Source organism: Aethalodelphis obliquidens, unplaced genomic scaffold (assembly GCF_003676395.1).
Source record: "Aethalodelphis obliquidens isolate GAN/ISIS:26980383/991018 unplaced genomic scaffold, ASM367639v1 scaffold66, whole genome shotgun sequence".
Taxonomy (NCBI): domain Eukaryota; kingdom Metazoa; phylum Chordata; class Mammalia; order Artiodactyla; family Delphinidae; genus Aethalodelphis; species Aethalodelphis obliquidens.
The window spans coordinates 1,497,558-1,515,541 of NW_020838010.1; the positions used below are offsets into that span (position 1 = coordinate 1,497,558).

The following is a 17,984-nucleotide window of genomic DNA, read 5'->3' on the forward strand; positions in this document are numbered from 1 at the left end:
GATAACTGAAAGAGGCTAGTGTGACAAAAGCACGGTGAACAGCAAAGGGGAAGGGCTGGTAATGAGGATGGAGAGGGAGGCATCACAGAGGGCTTCGTGGCCATAGTTAATTCTTATGCCATGGGACGCCCATGAATGATTTCTGTTTTTATAAGACCTCTCTGACCACTGTATAGAGAAATGATTGTTGGGGGAGGTGAATAATGGAAGCAGGGAGACCAGTTAGCAGTCACCGCAGTGGTCCACGTGAGAAATGTTGGTGCCTTGGACCTCAGTGGTAGAGGTGGAGGTGATGAGAGGGGGGCAGATGCAAGGCACGTTTATAGGAGACACAGCCCTCAGGGCTTGCTAATGGATTGGATGTGTGTGTGAGGGGAGTGGTGATAAAGGACAGAAAGGATGGTTCTTCATTTCTGGATTCAGCAAATGGGTGAGTGGTGATCTGAGTGCAAACGCAGTGACCGCAAATGCAGAAACAATGCAGAGAGGGGAGGTCGGTGGCAAGATCCGTGGTGGCAAAGCGGCAATGGCCTTCAGTCCTGGGAGCTGATGGAGGCAGAGGTATCTCCGAGGTGGAGAAACTCCCTCCCTGGAGGAGCTTGATCCAGCTGCTTCAGCCATTCAGGCTTTCTTGGCGTGCTTAGCAGTGACTCCTGAAGGAATGATACGCCCCAACCCCTCCCCTGAGCTCAGGATCAGCCTGGCACATGCTCTCAACTCACCTCTTGGCCCTGCCTTCCCCTTCATCCCCGGAAGTCCTGGGTCTCCAGGTGGCCCAACTTTGCCTGGAGTCCCCATGAAGCCAGGCTCACCTCTCATGCCTGGCAAAGTCCAAAGGAAAGCAAGTCAGGGCCTGGCACGGTGGTGCTGGTGGTGGTGGGGTTGAGACTAAGCAGAGACGAGGGCAGGAAAAGCATCAGCTGGTCTCTCTTCACAGGGCTGCAGGAAGGGGCCATATCTGACAGTGGAGTGGGAAAGGACCCAGTAGGCAGCCACGCAGTCATACCTTTCAGTCCTAGCTCTCCAGGGAGGCCAGAGAAACCTGGAATTCCTTGGTCTCCCTTGGGCCCTTGAGGGCCAGGAATTCCAGGGAAGCCAGGGTCTCCCGGGTCGCCTTGATCCGAAGATGGCCCAGGGGGTCCTGGGGGCCCCGGGGGGCCTGGGCGGCCTAGGGATAAGATCGGAAGAGGGATGAGGGCAGAGGGAAGAGGAAGCGGCCATTGCTGAAAGCCTTGGGACTGATAGGAAGCCAAAGGCTATTCCCAGGGCAGATAATGTTCCCTTGCCTTCTGTGGGGCCCCAGTGCCCAGACCTTCCCAAACCCTTTTAGCAAAATGCAGCCCATTCCAACCCCCTGTGCCCCTGCGGGAGGAGGGACGTGGGGCCTCACAGGCCCATGCAGGTCCAGCAGTGGGGATGGGGCTGGACTGTAGACAGGCCCTCCCCAAACTCCAGACAAAGGTGATGGCCAGCCCTCTTTGGGCTTCCTGACTTTACCTTGTTCTCCATCTAGGCCTGGTCGCCCGGGGTCGCCAGGTTGTCCTGCTATGACTGAGGGCAAGGAGAGACCTGGGGCACCAGGGAGACCAGCGGGGCCCTGGAGACCTGGGAAACCTGCAAAGAATAAATAAAAGGGGCTGCAGGGGCTTTGTGTGGCTAAGAGAGGGCCAGGCTCTCTCAGAGAAAACGGAAGTTCACACAAGAAAATGGAAGCCCTTAGGGTAGGAGCCAGACCAGCTGAGGCCAGCAGAGGGCTCTTCTCCCTTTCTCCTCCGTTGGCAGCCATCGGCCCAGTGCAGCTGGCAGGGGCTCAGAGACTCCTCGCTCGCAGCAGGCGCTGCATTGAATTGGGACGGACAGAGCTTCGGAAAGTTCCAGCTCCCCAACCTCGCTGGTAATGGAAATACTTTAGACAGATTTTCCCTCAATCAGGAAGCAAAGAAGGTATGACTGCAACACCTGGAATCGAAGTTTCCTACAGCGTTTTTAAACCTACTGTCCCTGTTGCACAACATTTCATCAAGTTAGCCAGTCCTGTCTGCGGCTACTCCGAGGAGGTCACAGATCGAGGTGGGGCACAGGCCCCAGCCAGTCAGAACAGACACCCACTCGCCCGCTCAAGCAGAATGGAGGTGGCAAGGGCGCTATGACCCCCGATGTCTTCTACAGCTAACTACTGGGTCTTCCAGGCAACCTGGAAAACAGTTTTATAGGTAATTCATGATATTAGCTGAATGCTTGCTGAATTGCCTGAATCCCTTCTCCCTGTTTGGCCAAAGAGAATAGCCATTTACTGGAGTACATACATAATACTCGTTTGCTCAAAGTTTAATACTGCTTTACATGTTTTCTGTTTGTGGAATGATTTCTATTATAATATGTTCAAAACCAAAAATTTCAACCGATTATAGTAGATTTATACAATATGCATACATTGAAAACATAGATGGTAATCTTGCTGGGAAAACACATCAAAGCCACGTATACAAATGTAGAAATCTATTTTATTCTTGTAACATGGAAGAAATGTATTTATTACTTTGGTATATTCTAAAAGATAGTCAGATGAAGGGGAATAGATTTGAATTGGTTGACAAACTGTTTTGGTGGTTGAGATTCTTGTTTGTGACAAGAAAATCCCAAAATGTGATGTTGGATTTTATTTTTCTGACAAGAGAAGCTGAAAATATTAATGTTGAATTTCTCATATTTCGCTAAGAAATAGTATATCCATGATAATTTGTAAAGAAAGATGGCAGATTGGTTAACTTGGGTGTCTTTAGCAGCTCATTGATTAATTGAATACTGAGGAAATATAAAGGAGGAAAAAATAAATTTAAAGAAAAGTTTCCACTTATTAGAAGTCTAGAAAAGAAACAAAGGAAAAACAAAAAGCAAAACTAGTTGCAGGGGCTTCCCTGGTGGCGCAGTGGTTGAGAGTCCGCCTGCCGATGCAGGGGACGCAGGTTCGTGCCCCGGTCTGGGAAGATCCCACGTGCCGCTCAGCGGCTGGGCCCGTGAGCCATGGCCGCTGGGCCTGCGCATCCGGAGCCTGTGCTCCGCAACGGGAGAGGCCGCAGCGGTGAGAGGCCCGTGTACCGCAAAAAAAAAAAAAAAAAAAAAAAAACTAGTTGCAAAACCACTTGGTGCTACTTTTAGCACTGTCAGTTAGGTCTTGATGAATCGTTGAAGTATTTTTCTTTTTCACAAAGGTAGAAATCTGAAATGAAAGACATTGTATTTTTGTCCTGAAAATATAACTTCATATACCTATACATATATATGTGCTCACATTATGCAAAACCAATAAACAAAACACCAAATATAGTAGAGTAAGTGTGGACAGCACATGGATTGTAAAAATGTCTGTTTCCATGGCAATATTTGGAGCCTCCTTCTCTTTTCACCTGTTTCTTGATTTTATAATTACACCAATATATCATTAAACCTACAATAAAGGTACTACTGACCTCAAGTCGTTAAAAAAAAAAAAAGCTCAAGTATTTCTTTAAGAATGAGACACTTTTTTAAATTTTGGAATTTTATTTTTTTTTTTATGCAGCAGATTCTTATTAGTCATCAAGTTTATACACATCAGTGTATACATGTCAATCCCAACCTCCCAATTCATCACACAACCCCCACCCCCCTGCCGCTTTCCCCCCTTGGTGTCCATATGTTTCTTCTCTGCATTTCTGTCTCAATTTCTGCCCTGCAAACCGGTTCATCTGTACCATTTATCTAGATTCCACATGTATGCATTAATATACGATATTTGTTTTTCTCTTTCTGACTTACTTCACTCTGTATGACAGTCTCTAAATCCATCCACATCTCAACAAATGACCCAATATCATTTCTTTTTATGGCTGAGTAATATTCCATTGTATATATGTACCACATCTTCTTGATCCATTTGTCTGTCGATGGGCATTTAGGTTGCTTCCATGACCTGGCTAATGCAAACAGTGCTGCAATGAACATTGGGGTACATGTGTCTTTCTGAATTATGGTTTCCTCTGGGTATATGCCCAGTAGTGGGATTGCTGGATCATATGGTAATTCTATTTTTAGTTTTTAAAGGAACCTCCATACTGTTCTCCATAGTGGTTGTATCAATTTACATTCCCACAAACAGTGCAAGAGGTTTCCCTTTTCTCCACACCCTCTTCAGCATTTGTTAATGGTAGATTTTCTGATGATAACCATTCTAACTGGTGTGAGGTGGTACCTCATTGTAGTTTTGATTTGCATTTCTCTAATAATTAGTGATGTTGAGCAGCTTTTCGTGTGCTTCTTGGCCATCTGTATCTCTTCTTTGGAGAAATGTCTATTTAGGTCTTCTGCCCATTTTTGGATTGGGTTGCTTGCTTTTTTAATATTGAGCTGCATGAGCTGTTTATAATTTTGCTGCATGAGCTGTTATAATTTTGGAGATTAATCCTTTGTCCATTGATTCGTTTGCAAATATTTTCTCCCATTCTGAGGATTGTCTTTTCGTCTTGTTTATGGTTTCCTTCGCAGTGCAAAAGCTTTGAAGTTTCATTAGGTCCCATTTGTTTATTTTTGTTTTTATTTCCATTACCCTAGGAGTTGGATCAAAAAAGATCTTGCTGTGATTTATGTCAAAGAGTGTTCTTCCTATGTTTTCCTCTAAGAGTTTTATAGTGTCTGGTCTTACATTTAGGTCTCAAATCCATTTTGAGTTTATTTTTGTGTGTGGTGTTAGGAAGTGTTCCAATTTCAGTCTTTTATATGTAGCTGTCCAGTTTTCCCAGCACCACTTATTGAAGAGACTGTCTTTTCTCCATTGTATATCCTTGCCTCCTTTGTCATAGATTAGTTGACCATAGGTGCGTGGGTTTATCTCTGGGCTTTCTATCTTGTTCCACTGATCTATGTTTCTGTTTTTGTGCCAGTACCATATTGTCTTGATTACTGTAGCTTTGTAGTATAGACTGAAGTCAGGGAGTCTGATTCCTCCAGCTCTGTTTTTTTCCCTCAAGACTGCTTTGGCTATTCGGGGTCTTTTGTGTCTCCATACAAATTTTAACTTTGGTTCTAGTTCCGTAAAAAATGCCATTGATAATTTGATAGGGATTGCATTGAATCTGTAGATTGCTTTGGGTAGTATAGTCATTTTCACAATCTTGATTCTTCCAATCCAAGAACATGGTATATCTCTCCATCTGTTGGTATCATCTTTAATTTCTTTCATCAGTGTCTTATAATTCTCTGAATACAGGTCTTTTGTCTCCCTAGGTAGGTTTATTCCTAGGTATTTTATTCTTTTTGTTGCAATGGTAAATGGGAGTGTTTCCTCAATTTCTCCTTCAGAATTTTCATCCTTAGTTTATAGGAATGCAAGAGATTTGTGTGCATTAATTTTGTATCCTGAAACTTTACCAAATTCATTGATTAGCTCTAGTAGTTTTCTGGTGGCATCTTTAGGATTCTCTATGTATAGTATCATGTCATCTGCAAACAGTGACAGTTTTACTTCTTCTTTTCCAATTTGTATTCCTTTTTCTTCTCTGATTGCAGTTGCTAGGACTTCCAAAACTATGTTGAATAATAGTGGTGAGAGTGGACATCCTTGTCTTGTTGCTGATCTTAAAGGAAATGCTTTCAGTTTTTCACCATTGAGAATGATGTTTGCTCTGGGTTTGTCATATATGGCCTTTATTATGCTGAGGTAGGTTCCCTCTATGCACACTTTCTGGAGAGTTTTTATCATAAGTGGGTGTTGAATTTTTTTCTTTTTCTGTACGCGGGCCTCTCACTGCTGTGGTGTCTCCCGTTGTGGAGCACAGGCTCCGTATGCGCAGGCTCAGTGGCCATGGCTCACAAGCCTAGCCACTCCACGGCATGTGGGATCTTCCCGGACCGGGGCATGAACCCATGTCCCCTGCATCAGCAAGCGGACTCCCAACCACTGCGCCACCAGGGAAGCCTGGGTGTTGAATTTTGTCAAAAGCTTTTTCTGCATCTATTGAGATGATCATACGGTTTTTATTCTTCAATTTGTTAATATGGTGTATCACATGGATTGATTTGCATATATTGAAGAATCCTTGCATCCCTGGGATAAATCCCACTTGATCATGGTGTATGATCCTTTTAATGTGTTGTTGGATTCTGTTTGCTTGTATTTTATTGAGGATTTTTGCATTTATATTCATCAATGATATTGGTCTGTAATTTTTTTTGTGTAGTATCTTTGTCTGATTTTGGTATCAGGGTGATGGTAGCCTCATAGAATGAGTTTGGGAGTGTTCCTTCCTCTGCAATTTTTTGAAAGAGTTTGAGAAGGATGGGTGTTAGCTCTTCTCTAAATGTTTGATAGAATTCACCTGTGAAGCCATCTGGTCCTGGACTTTGGTTTGTTGGAAGATTTTTAATCACAGTTTCAATTTCATTACTTGTGATTGGTCTGCTCATGGATTCTATTTGTTCCTGGTTCAGTCTTGGAAGGTTATACATTTCTAAGAATTTGTCCATTTCTTCCAGGTTGTCCATTTTATTGGCATACAGTTGCTGGTAGTAGTCTCTCAGGATGCTTTGCATTTCTGCGGTGTCTGTTGTAACTTCTCCTTTTTCCTTTCTAATTTTATTGATTTGAGTCCTCTCCCTCTTTTTCTTTTCTTTTTTTTTTTTTAACATCTTTATTGGAGTATAATTGCTTTACAATGGTATGTTAGTTTCAGCTTCACAACAAAATGAATCAGTTATATATATACATATATTCCCATATCTCTTCCCGCTTGCGTCTCCCTCCCTCCCACCCTCCCTATCCCACCCCTCCAGGCAGTCACAAAGCACCGAGCTGATCTCCCTGTGCTATGCGGCTGCTTCCCACTAGCTATCTACCTTACGTTTGGTAGTGTATATATGTCCATGCCTCTTTATCGCTTTGTCACCGTTTACACTTCCCCCTCCCCATAGCCTCAAGTCCATTCTCTAGTAAGTCTGTGTCTTTATTCCTGTTTCACCCCTAGGTTTTTCATGACATTTTTTTTTTAATTCTATATATATGTGTTAGCATACAGTATTTGTCTCTCTCTTTCTGACTTACTTCACTCTGTATGACAGACTCTAGGTCTATCCACCTCATTACAAATAGCTCAATTTCGTCTCTTTTTATGGCTGAGTAATATTCCATTGTATATATGTGCCACATCTTCTTTATCCATTCATCCGATGATGGACACTTAGGTTGTTTCCATCTCTGGGCTATTGTAAATAGAGCTGCAATGAACATTTTGGTACATGACTCTTTTTGAATTATGGTTTTCTCAGGGTATATGCCCAGTAGTGGGATTGCTGGGTCATATGGTAGTTCTATTTGTAGCTTTTTAAGGAACCTCCATACTGTTCTCCACAGTGGCTGTATCAATTTACATTCCCACCAACAGTGTAAGAGTGTTCCCTTTTCTCCACACCCTCTCCAGCATTTATTGTTTCTAGATTTTTTGATGATGGCCATTCTGACTGGTGTGAGATGATATCTCATTGTAGTTTTGATTTGCATTTCTCTCATGATTAGTGATGTTGAGCATTCTCTCATGTGTTTGTTGGCACTCCGTATATCTTCTTTGGAGAAATGTCTATTTAGGTCTTCTGCCCATTTTTGGATTGGGTTGTTTGTTTTTTTGTTATTAAGCTGCATGAGCTGCTTATAAATTTTGGAGATCAATCCTTTGTCAGTTGCTTCATTTGCGAATATTTTCTCCCATTCTGAGGGTTGTCTTTTGGTCTTCTTTATGATTTCCTTTGCTGCGCAAAAGCTTTTAAGTTTCATTAGGTCCCATTTGTTTACTCTTGTTTTTATTTCCATTACTCTAGGAGGTGGGTCAGAAAGAATCTGTCTGAAGTCTGGGAGCCTGATTCCTCCAGTTCCTTCTTTCGTTCTCAAGATTGCTTCGGCTATTCGGGGTCTTTTGTGTTTCCATACAAATTGCAAAATTTTTTGTTCTAGTTCTGTGAAAAATGCCAGTGGTAGTTTGATAGGGATTGCATTGAATCTATAGATTGCTTTCGGTAGTAGAGTCATTTTCACAATGTTGATTCTTCCAATCCAAGAACATGGTATATCTCTCCATCTATTTGTATCATCTTTAATTTCTTTCATCAGTGTCTTATAATTTTCTGCATACAGATCTTTTGTCTCCTTAGGTAGGTTTATTCCTAGATATTTTATTCTTTTTGTTGCAATGGTAAATGGGAGTGTTTTCTTGATTTCACTTTCAGATTTTTCATCATTAGTATATAGGAATGCCAGAGATTTCTGTGCATTAATTTTGTATCCTGCCACTTTACCAAATTCATTGATTAGCTCTAGTAGTTTTCTGGTAGCATCTTTAGGGTTCTCTATGTATAGGATCATGTCATCTGCAAACAGTGACAGCTTTACTTCTTCTTTTCCGATTTGGATTCCTTTTATTTCCTTTTCTTCTCTGATTGCTGTGGCTAAAACTTCCAAAACTATGTTGAATAATAGTGGTGAGAGTGGGCAACCTTGTCTTGTTCCTGATCTTAGTGGAAATGCTTTCAGTTTTTCGCCATTGAGGATGATGTTTGCTGTGGGCTTGTCATATATGGCCTTTATTATGTTGAGGAAAGTTCCCTCTATGCCTACTTTCTGCAGGGTTTTTATCATAAATGGGTGTTGAATTTTGTCAAAAGCTTTCTCTGCATCTATTGAGATGATCATATGGTTTTTCTCCTTCAGTTTGTTAATATGGTTTATCACATTGATAGATTTGCGTATATTGAAGAATCCTTGCATTCCTGGAATAAACCCCACTTGATCATGGTGTATGATCCTTTTAATGTGCTGTTGGATTCTATTTGCTAGTATTTTGTTGAGGATTTTTGCATCTATGTTCATCAGTGATATTGGCCTGTAGTTTTCTTTCTTTGTGACATCCTTGTCTGGTTTTGGTATCAAGGTGATGGTGGCCTCGTAGAAGGAGTTTGGGAGTGTTCCTCCCTCTGCTATATTTTGGAAGAGTTTGAGAAGGATAGGTGTTAGCTCTTCTCTAAATGTTTGATAGAATTCGCCTGTGAAGCCATCTGGTCCTGGGCTTTTCTTTGTTGGAAGATTTTTAATCACAGTTTCAATTTCAGTGCTTGTGATTGGTCTGTTCATATTTTCTATTTCTTCCTGATTCAGTCTTGGCAGGTTGTGCATTTCTAAGAATTTGTCCATTTCTTCCAGATTGTCCATTTTATTGGCATAGAGTTGCTTGTAGTAATCTCTCATGATCTCTTTTATTTCTGCAGTGTCAGTTGTTACCTCTCCTTTTTCATTTCTAATTCTATTGATTTGAGTCTTCTCCCTTTTTTTCTTGATGAGTCTGGCTAGTGGTTTATCTATTTTGTTTATCTTCTCAAAGAACCAGCTTTTAGTTTTATTGATCTTTGCTATTGTTTCCTTCATTTCTTTTTCATTTATTTCTGATCTGATTTTTATGATTTCTTTCCTTCTGCTAGCTTTGGGGTTTTTTTGTTCTTCTTTCTCTAATTGCTTGAGGTGCAAGGTTAGGTTGTTTATTCGAGATGTTTCCTGCTTCTTAAGGTGGGCTTGTATTGCTATAAACTTCCCCCTTAGAACTGCTTTTGCTGCATCCCACAGGTTTTGGGTCGTTGTGTCTCCATTGTCATTTGTTTCTAGGTATTTTTTGATTTCCTCTTTGATTTCTTCAGTGATCACTTCATTATTAAGTAGTGTATTGTTTAGCCTCCATGTGTTTGTATTTTTTACAGATCTTTTCCTGTAATTGATATCTAGTCTCATGGCGTTGTGGTCAGAAAAGATACTTGATACAATTTCAATTTTCTTAAATTTACCAAGGCTTGATTTGTGACCCAAGATATGATCTATCCTGGAGAATGTTCCATGAGCTCCCTCTTTTTCTTGATGAGTCTGGCTAATGGTTTATCAATTTTGTTTATCTTCTCAAAGAACCAGCTTTTAGTTTTATTGATCTTTGCTACTGTTTTCTTTGTTTCTATTTCATTTATTTCTGCTCTGATCTTTATGATTTCTTTCCTTCTGCTAACTTTGGGTTTTGTTTATTCTTCTTTCTCTAGCTCTTTCAGGTGTAAGGTTAGATTGTTTACTTGAGATTTTTCTTGTTTCTTGAGGTAGGCTTGTATAGCTATAAACTTCCCTCTTAGAACTGCTTTTGCTGCATCCCATAGGTTTTGGATCATCATGTTTTCATTGTCATTTGTCTCTAGGTATTTTCTGATTTCCTCTTTGATTTCTTCAGTGATCTCTTGGTTATTTAGTAACGTATTGTTTAGCCTCCATGTGTTTGTGTCTTTTACGTTTTCTTCCCTGTAATTGATTTCTAATCTCATAGCGTTGTGGTCAGAAAAGATGCTTGATATGATTTCAATTTTCTTAAATTTACGGAGGCTTGCTTTGTGACCCAAGATGTGATCTATCCTGGAGAATGTTCCATGCGCACTTGAGAAGAAAGTGTAATGTGCTGTTTTTGGATGGAATGTTCTATAAATATCAATTAAATCTATCTGGTCTATTGTGTCATTTAAAGCTTTTGTTTCCTTATTTATTTTCATTTTGGACGATCTGTCCATTGGTGTAAATGAGGTGTTAAAGTCCCCCACTATTATTGTGTTACAGTCAATTTCCTGTTTTATAGCTGTTAGCAGTTGCCTTATGTATTGAGGTGCTCCTATGTTGGGTGCATATATATTTATAATTGTTATATCTTCTTCTTGGATTGATCCCTTGATCATTATGTAGTGTCCTTCCTTGTCTCTTGTAACATTCTTTATTTTAAAGTCTATTTTATCTGATATGAGTGTTGCTACCCCAGCTTTCTTTTGATTTCCATTTGCATGGAATATCTTTTTCCATCCCCTCACTTTCAGTGTGTATGTGTCCCGAGGTCTGAAGTGGGTCTCTTGTAGACAGCATATATATGGGTCTTGTTTTTGTATCCACTCAGCAAGGCTGTGTCTTTTGGTTGGTGCATTTAATCCATTCACGTTTAAGGTTATTATCGATATGTAAGTTCCTATGACCATTTTCTTAATGTTTTGGGTTTGTTTTTGTAGGTCCTTTTCTTCTCTTGTGTTTCCCACTTAGAGAAGTTCCTTTAGCATTTGTTGTAGAGCTGGTTTGGTGGTGCTGAATTCTCTTAGCTTTTGCTTGTCTGTAAAGCTTTTGATTTCTCCATCAAATCTGAATGAGATTCTTGCTGGGTAGAGTTATTTTAGTTGTAGTTTCTTCCCTTCCATCAGTTTAAGTATATCATGCCACTCCCTTCTGGCTTGTAGAGTTTCTGCTGAGAAATCAGCTGTTAACCTCATGGGAGTTCCCTTGTATGTTATTTGTAGCTTTTCCCTTGCTGCTTTCAATAATTTTTCTTTGTCTTTAATTTTTCCCAATTTGATTACTATGTGTCTCGGCATGTTTCTCCTTGGGTTTATCCTCTGTGGGACTCTCTGCGCTTCCTGGACTTGGGTGGCTATTTCCTTTCCCATGTTAGGGAAGTTTTCGATTATAATCTCTTCAAGTATTTTCTCTGGTCCTTTCTCTCTCTCTTCTCCTTCGGGACCCCTATAATGTGAATGTTGTTGTGTTTAATGTTGTCCCAGAGATCTCTTAGGCTGTCTTCATTTCTTTTCATTCTTTTTTCTTTATTCTGTTCAGCAGCAGTGAATTCCACCATTCTGTCTTCCAGATCACTTATCCGTTCTTCTGCCTCAGTTATTCTGCTCTTGATTCCTTCTAGTGTAGTTTTCATTTCAGTTATTGTATTGTTCATCTCTGTTTGTTTGTTCTTTAATTCTTCTAAGTCTTTGTTAAATATTTCTTGCATCTTCTCGTTCTTTGCCTCCATTCTTTTTCCGAGATCCTGGATCATCTTCACTATCATTATTCTGAATTCTTTTTCTGGAAGGTTGCCTATCTCCACTTCGTTTAGTTGTTTTTCTGGGGTTTTATCTTGTTCCTTCAGCTGGTGCATAGCCCTCTGCATTTTCATCTTGTCTATCTTTCTGTGAATGTGGTTTTTGCTCCACAGGCTGCAGGATTGTAGTTCTTCTTGCTTCTGCTGTCTGCCCTCTGGTGGATGAGGCTATCTAAGAGGTTTGTGCAAGTTTCCTGATGGGAGGGACTGGTGGTGGGTAGAAGGAATGAGACATTGTAAATGATCACATGAAAATGCAAGATGGCATGTTTTCCCAACTCATTCTATTGTCAGAGACCTAAAGAAAAAAAATCTCCAATATATGAATGCAGCCTCTCAATATTTAGTGCAAATACGAAAATGTTTGGCCTAATTTAATGTTATTTAGATGAAGGTATTGTAGGGATGGGGATTGTTCCTAGGAAATTTTCTTGGAGGTAAATCTTCATTGTACACTGATTTCTTTAATCAAATCAGAGATTCGGTTCCTGTTGGGGATTTCCTATATTCTTTTTTTTTTTTTTTTTTTTTTTTGCGGTACGCGGGCCTCTCACTGTTGTGGCCTCTCCCATTGAGGAGCACAGGCTCCGGACGCGCAGGCCCAGCGGCCATGGCTCATGGGCCCAGCCGCCCTGCGGCATGTGGGATCTTCCCGGACCGGGCACGAACCTGCGTCCCCTGCATCGGCAGGCGGACTCTCAACCACTGTGCCTCCAGGGAAGCCCCCTATATTCTTTTAAAACAAATTTTTTTAATTAGACATTGAGAAGAACAGAAGAATACTTATAAATCATATGTTAAAAAGTCATCCAGATACAATGAACATCTGTGTTCCAACCGCCCAATTTAAGGAAAAGAAGATAGCGATACCTTTGAATTTCTTTGCATGCCCTTCACAGATTCCACCACCTTCCCTCCCTCCCAGAGGCAACCACTCCTGAAGTTTGTGTTCATCATTCCCTTTTCATCACAGTTTGACCATGCATATTTGTATCCCTAAACAACATATTGGTTGGAGTCATACCAAATATATTCCTGTGCAACTTCCTTTTCTTCCCCCTCTCCATTATGTGCCTGAAATGTATCCACCTTGACATGTGCTGTTTACTGCATTTGTAATTGTGATTTTATTTCCTCAGATAGCCAAAGGCAATGAATAATTTAATGACCAGGAATTCATAGTCAAGGTTTAAAAACAGAACAGGCATTGTGCCTGTGCTTCCACCCAGGACCCTTCTTCTCCATCTCCTGCCAAAGAAGCCACACAACCTCCCTACAGGCTCAGACCCTGTTGGAGGCCTCACTCTGAAGAAGCTGCTGGCTTTCAGAAAAGTACAGGTTGGTCCAGACAAAGGAAAGAGTAAACACAGAGATAGCAGATGCCCCAATATAAAATGCAGCTGGAAATGAATTAATGCATGAATATAGTTCCTGGAAAACCTACACACACATGCACATAAACACATAAAATAATGTGGTGGGACATCAGGCCCCAGAACTATAAGGAACAGAACATTTTGAAAACATGATTTCCCCAGGTAACATGTGATGGTAGAATGGCCAGTGTTTCTTGACCAACTACTATGTGCCATGCACTGTGCTAAGTGATTCCATATACATTACCTCACCCCTCATTTGATTCCTCACCAAACCTATGGGGTAGATTGTCTTATTCACCTTTTATGGAAAAGGAAACCCACGTTCCTTTGGGATGGAGGGGCACGTAACTTCCTTGTTCAAGGTCATGTAGCTAGGGAGAGGGAGAGCTGGAATTTGAATCCAGCAGTCTGACTTCAGAGCCCATACTCTTAGCTGTGATACTACACTAAATTCATTTCTTGTTCTACGTTGAGTGGGAGGTATATGCGTCTCCAGAACATTTCTAAGGAGAGTTAATGAATCAGAATTCATTCACACTGTTTGAGAAGTGGGGAAATGGGGGCTCAGAAAGGGACTTCAGACTATGTGATGAGTCAGGGGCCGAGATTAAGACGAAACCGGATTTCTAGTAAACCTAGTAAATCCTAATCAAGTGCTTGCTGTATGCCTGTCCTAGGGAGACATTTATCCTCTTAGACCTGGGCTCCTTCCAGCAGCCACACTGTCGTTCCAGGGCCCTGGGACTACCAACCACACTGGACACCAAGGAACTTCTGGTAAACCACTCGCTAAGTGGACAAGCACAGTCCCTCAGGACCATTAAACCCAGGCTGTGGCCAAGTGAGAAAGAGAGGCCCTGAGGTTAATAAGGGAGAGTGGGAGGGAACCTGGAGGCTGGGGGGGTGGGACTCACTGAACTGCTCTCTGACACTCCTTCCCAGGAAAGCCCTAAGTGTAGCCTACCCTCTTTTTGTCGGTGGTCAGTTCCACTGGGTTCTGAGATTCCCAGAGATGCAAAGACATGCACTGCTCATCCCTGTAAGCCACATGGCCCTAAAGAAACACCAACCCTGGCTGCCCAGCCAAGCCTGACTTGGGCTCACTTACCCCTGCTACCTTTTGGTCCTCTCACGCCTGGATTTCCTGGGGCTCCAATGCCAATTCCTGGAGAACCTTTTTCTCCTTTGGGACCAGGCAGGCCAGCTGGCCCAGGCACACCGGTTATACTAGGTCCTAGGAGGAGATGCAGAGAGATGTGGGGACAGAAGTCAGCGGGGTGAGACCTTTGTGCCTACAGCTCACTTGCAGGGGGCCTGCTTGACAGACACCAGAGGCTGAGGATTGAAATGACAGGAAGGAGAGCTCGTTCGGGTAGAAGGACGAACCCCATCCTCCTTCTTCCCCACATCAAGGCATCCCAAATTGGGGGCTGGCAAGGAGACCTAGGAGTCTGAGGATATGGGATACACCACAGTCAAGAACTCAAGGCCAGCCTCTGTCAGGCTTCCGGAAGAGCAAGTGCTCTCCTCTATGCCTTTGAGGGTCTTGCTTACCTGGAGTTCCATGGGTTCCCTTGGTTCCTGGCAGCCCATTCAGTCCATGTAAACCAGGAAGTCCAGGGAAACCTGAGGGGAGAGAATATCAGAAATGGCTCCAGCAGCTCTGAATCATGAAGGGTCAGCAAAAGGTCCTGCCCCCAGGGACACTGCAAAGTCCTCATTTCAAAGGTCATGGTCTCTCTTGAGGCATTATTTAATGCCCTAAGGGAGACTGGACCACACCTAGTCTCCACCCTCCACCCTAAGTCTTCCTGCCTTTTATTAGAGACCAATATAGCTTAAGAGCAGGGTGCTAGATAATGAGGTATCTTCAAGAAGAAATCAGAGTGGCAATGCCAAGACCTTGAGTTGCCAGCTCCCAGAGACTTGCTGCCCAATCTCTAAGTCAGGAAAAGGCTACATATGCCAGGGCAACAACCTTCCTTCCCAACTCTGCTCTCCATGGATCCCATGTTCTCCTCTTCCCATTCACGTTTGCACTCCTTTCTTCTTCTTCTTCCTCCTTTCCTGTTATCCCTCATGAAACCCAGTCAATGACTCCCCTGGATACGGCTTAATCCCAGCTAGGGTCTCCTAAGAAAAAGTAGTTGCCATCCTTTTTTTGAGGAAAGGACCCTTTTCCCCACTGCCTACTCCCAACTCTCATACCTTTGGTTCCTATTAGGCCAGGGGGGCCCAGGGGCCCAGCTGCCCCTGGGTGGCCTGAAGAACCTGGAAGTCCTGGATTTCCTCTCATGCCTGCAACCCCGGGGAGTCCTAAAAGTGAAAACAAGGCAGAAGTTCAGAAGGGGTTGTGACCTGAAGCTGACCTGAACTTTTTCAGAGTAAAGTTGTCATGTGGCATGGTACCTGGGGAGGCAGGAAGGCCAACATCTCCAGAAATACCAACTTTCCCATCTTCACCTTTGTTTCCTGGGAAACCCACATCACCAACTGGTCCATCTTTTCCTTTCACACCTACAAAATCAAGAAAAATGCTGAGGAGTGATCAGGCCACAGTTCAGGCAGTATGTTCCTCCACGGGAGAGGGGGAGCAGGAAGGTGAAGCCATTTTGAGTTGCCATGGGAGCTGGATCCAACAAAGATACTCTGAAAGGGATTGTGACAGCTGTCTTCATATTTGAAAGATGCTTCCCAATTGAAAAGTAAGTAAACTTGTTCTGAGTGTTCCCAGCAGTAGGAGCAATGGGTGGAAATGTTCACGAAGTATTTAGTTTAACTAAAAACTAAGGGGGTGGACACCATTATCTTAAAGGTCTTAGAGACTTATCCCGTAAGTCTGTGAGTCTTGAAGGAAAAGTAGGTTGGTTTGCTTGGGAAAACTGTTGACTGCCTCTAAGTGGATACATGTCAGGTAGGAATTTTTCTGCACTGCATAGAAGTTGCAGAAGTTGGTGTTGGCCTCCAAAATTCCTTCCGATCCTCAGTTTTGAGGAGTTTGTGAGACATGGGAGACAAAAGTGCAGCAGCCTTACCTTTGAAACCAGGCTCCCCAGGTTGTCCCTTGGGTCCTGGGCTACCAGAAATTCCAAGTGTCTGGCCTTGATCTCCTGGGGATATCAAGACATTGTTCAAGTGGTCAGGAGAAGCTACAGCTCAATTTGCAGCACATAGATCTTTTGAGGGAAAAAAAATCATAACCAGAGAGGCTCCTTGACACAGTTACCCACCGGGTAAAAGGTTATGCTTTTATGCCCCAATGAAGGGCTGGGATGCTTCCAGACAATTGGCATGAAATGCAGCATATCTCCATTGGGAAACACATCACTAGGCTCAGTATGGGCAGAGAAGATGAGAGGAGGGGCCCTAAAACATCACCAGAAGAGGAGACTGTCTAGAGCTGAGGTTCTCCTCTGCTGCTGAGTCTGGAAGGCAGCTGGGTCAAACCACTGTTTGTCGCATATCTTTGAGGAACAAAGACTGCAAAGGGGGTTCAGCCGAAGGGGCAATGTAAATCGATTCCTTTTCCTCGAAACACAATGTCTCCCCCAGGGAGAGCCCTGGGCCTGTTAGAAATCCACCTTGCTCTGGAAAAATGCATTAAAGGGGAAAATGCTCCTTACCTTTTAAACCTGGGAGACCAGATGCTCCTGGGAGCCCCGGAGCTCCACTGAGACCCTGTGAACCCTTCAAAGCAAGACGGGAGTCAGTATTTCTGCCCAGCGCTCAGGGCCTCCCACCCTCTCTTCCCCCTCCCTTCCCTGAGCCCCTGCTGGAGAGATGTCCATCGAGTGGTCTGTGGCAGGGGCAAACAGGTGGGGGGCATCCTGCAGAGGGGAAGGTGATGAACAAGGGGGCGGAAATGCGTATTTACGGGTTATAGGGGAGGGATTCGATCTGCAGAGTAATCCTGGTCTTGTCATTCATAACTTCCCAATGCCTATCAAAACTGGTACCTTGGGAAATCAAGGTGTGAATGTTCTAGCAAGTCTCTTAGAAAATACGAAACTTAACAGTCAGGCCAGGCGTTTGATCTGCTCTACATACAGTTGGCTATCACTGCCCATGCCAAAGCTCTGGAGCCATTATGCACGAGAACAAGTGTGACCTCACTAACGTGGGGCTAGCTCTCTGCCGCAGGTTTCACAAGGAACAGAGTCTTTCTGCCACCAGGTAGTGGGCTGTATGCATACAGGTACTGGAGTCTGAATTTGGTCTAATATTTCCGTGATTTTCACAAGAAAAACTGCCTTCACTGGCTAATGTCCAACACACTATCTGAGTCTGGGAAATGGGCGTGTCAGCTGCCATTGGTACAATTCTTTCCCTGGCATCTGGTATGGTTTTGATTCATTTGAGATGTACCCAGTAAGGACATACGCTACCTACTGCCTTGGGTAGGAGTCCAACTTGGGTCACTCTGGTCACTGGACCACGACCCAGGACACCCCCTGCATTCACCTGGCCTCTTCTGTGTATTGCCATATCTACTCATTCTGAGCCTCTGCTCATGCTGGGACCCCTCCCAGAACGCTGTCCCACTTTGATTCTATCCTTCCTAGTGTGTAAGTAGCAGGTTGAGAATTGTTTATTTTGCAATTGCTTCAGGGGTGTGTGTGTGTGTGTGTGTGTGTGTGTGTGTGTGTGTGTGTGTGTG

The 17,984-nt window shown here is 43.1% G+C and overlaps 1 protein-coding gene across 3 annotated transcripts in view; it reads right to left on the bottom strand.

The window, feature by feature from the left end:
* The window catches only part of COL4A6 (collagen type IV alpha 6 chain), a 285,573-nt gene that overhangs the window by 4,456 nt on the left and 263,133 nt on the right, over positions 1-17,984 (bottom strand). For all 3 annotated transcript variants that reach the window (XM_027089501.1, XM_027089500.1, XM_027089499.1), the window contains 9 exons: positions 16,951-17,014; positions 16,363-16,437; positions 15,737-15,844; positions 15,536-15,643; positions 14,882-14,953; positions 14,436-14,561; positions 1,498-1,614; positions 1,007-1,168; positions 723-821 (listed from right to left, as the gene is read on the bottom strand). In XM_027089501.1, coding sequence (XP_026945302.1) covers positions 723-821; positions 1,007-1,168; positions 1,498-1,614; positions 14,436-14,561; positions 14,882-14,953; positions 15,536-15,643; positions 15,737-15,844; positions 16,363-16,437; positions 16,951-17,014 — 931 coding nt within the window. The remainder of the gene's footprint in view (positions 1-722; positions 822-1,006; positions 1,169-1,497; positions 1,615-14,435; positions 14,562-14,881; positions 14,954-15,535; positions 15,644-15,736; positions 15,845-16,362; positions 16,438-16,950; positions 17,015-17,984) is intronic.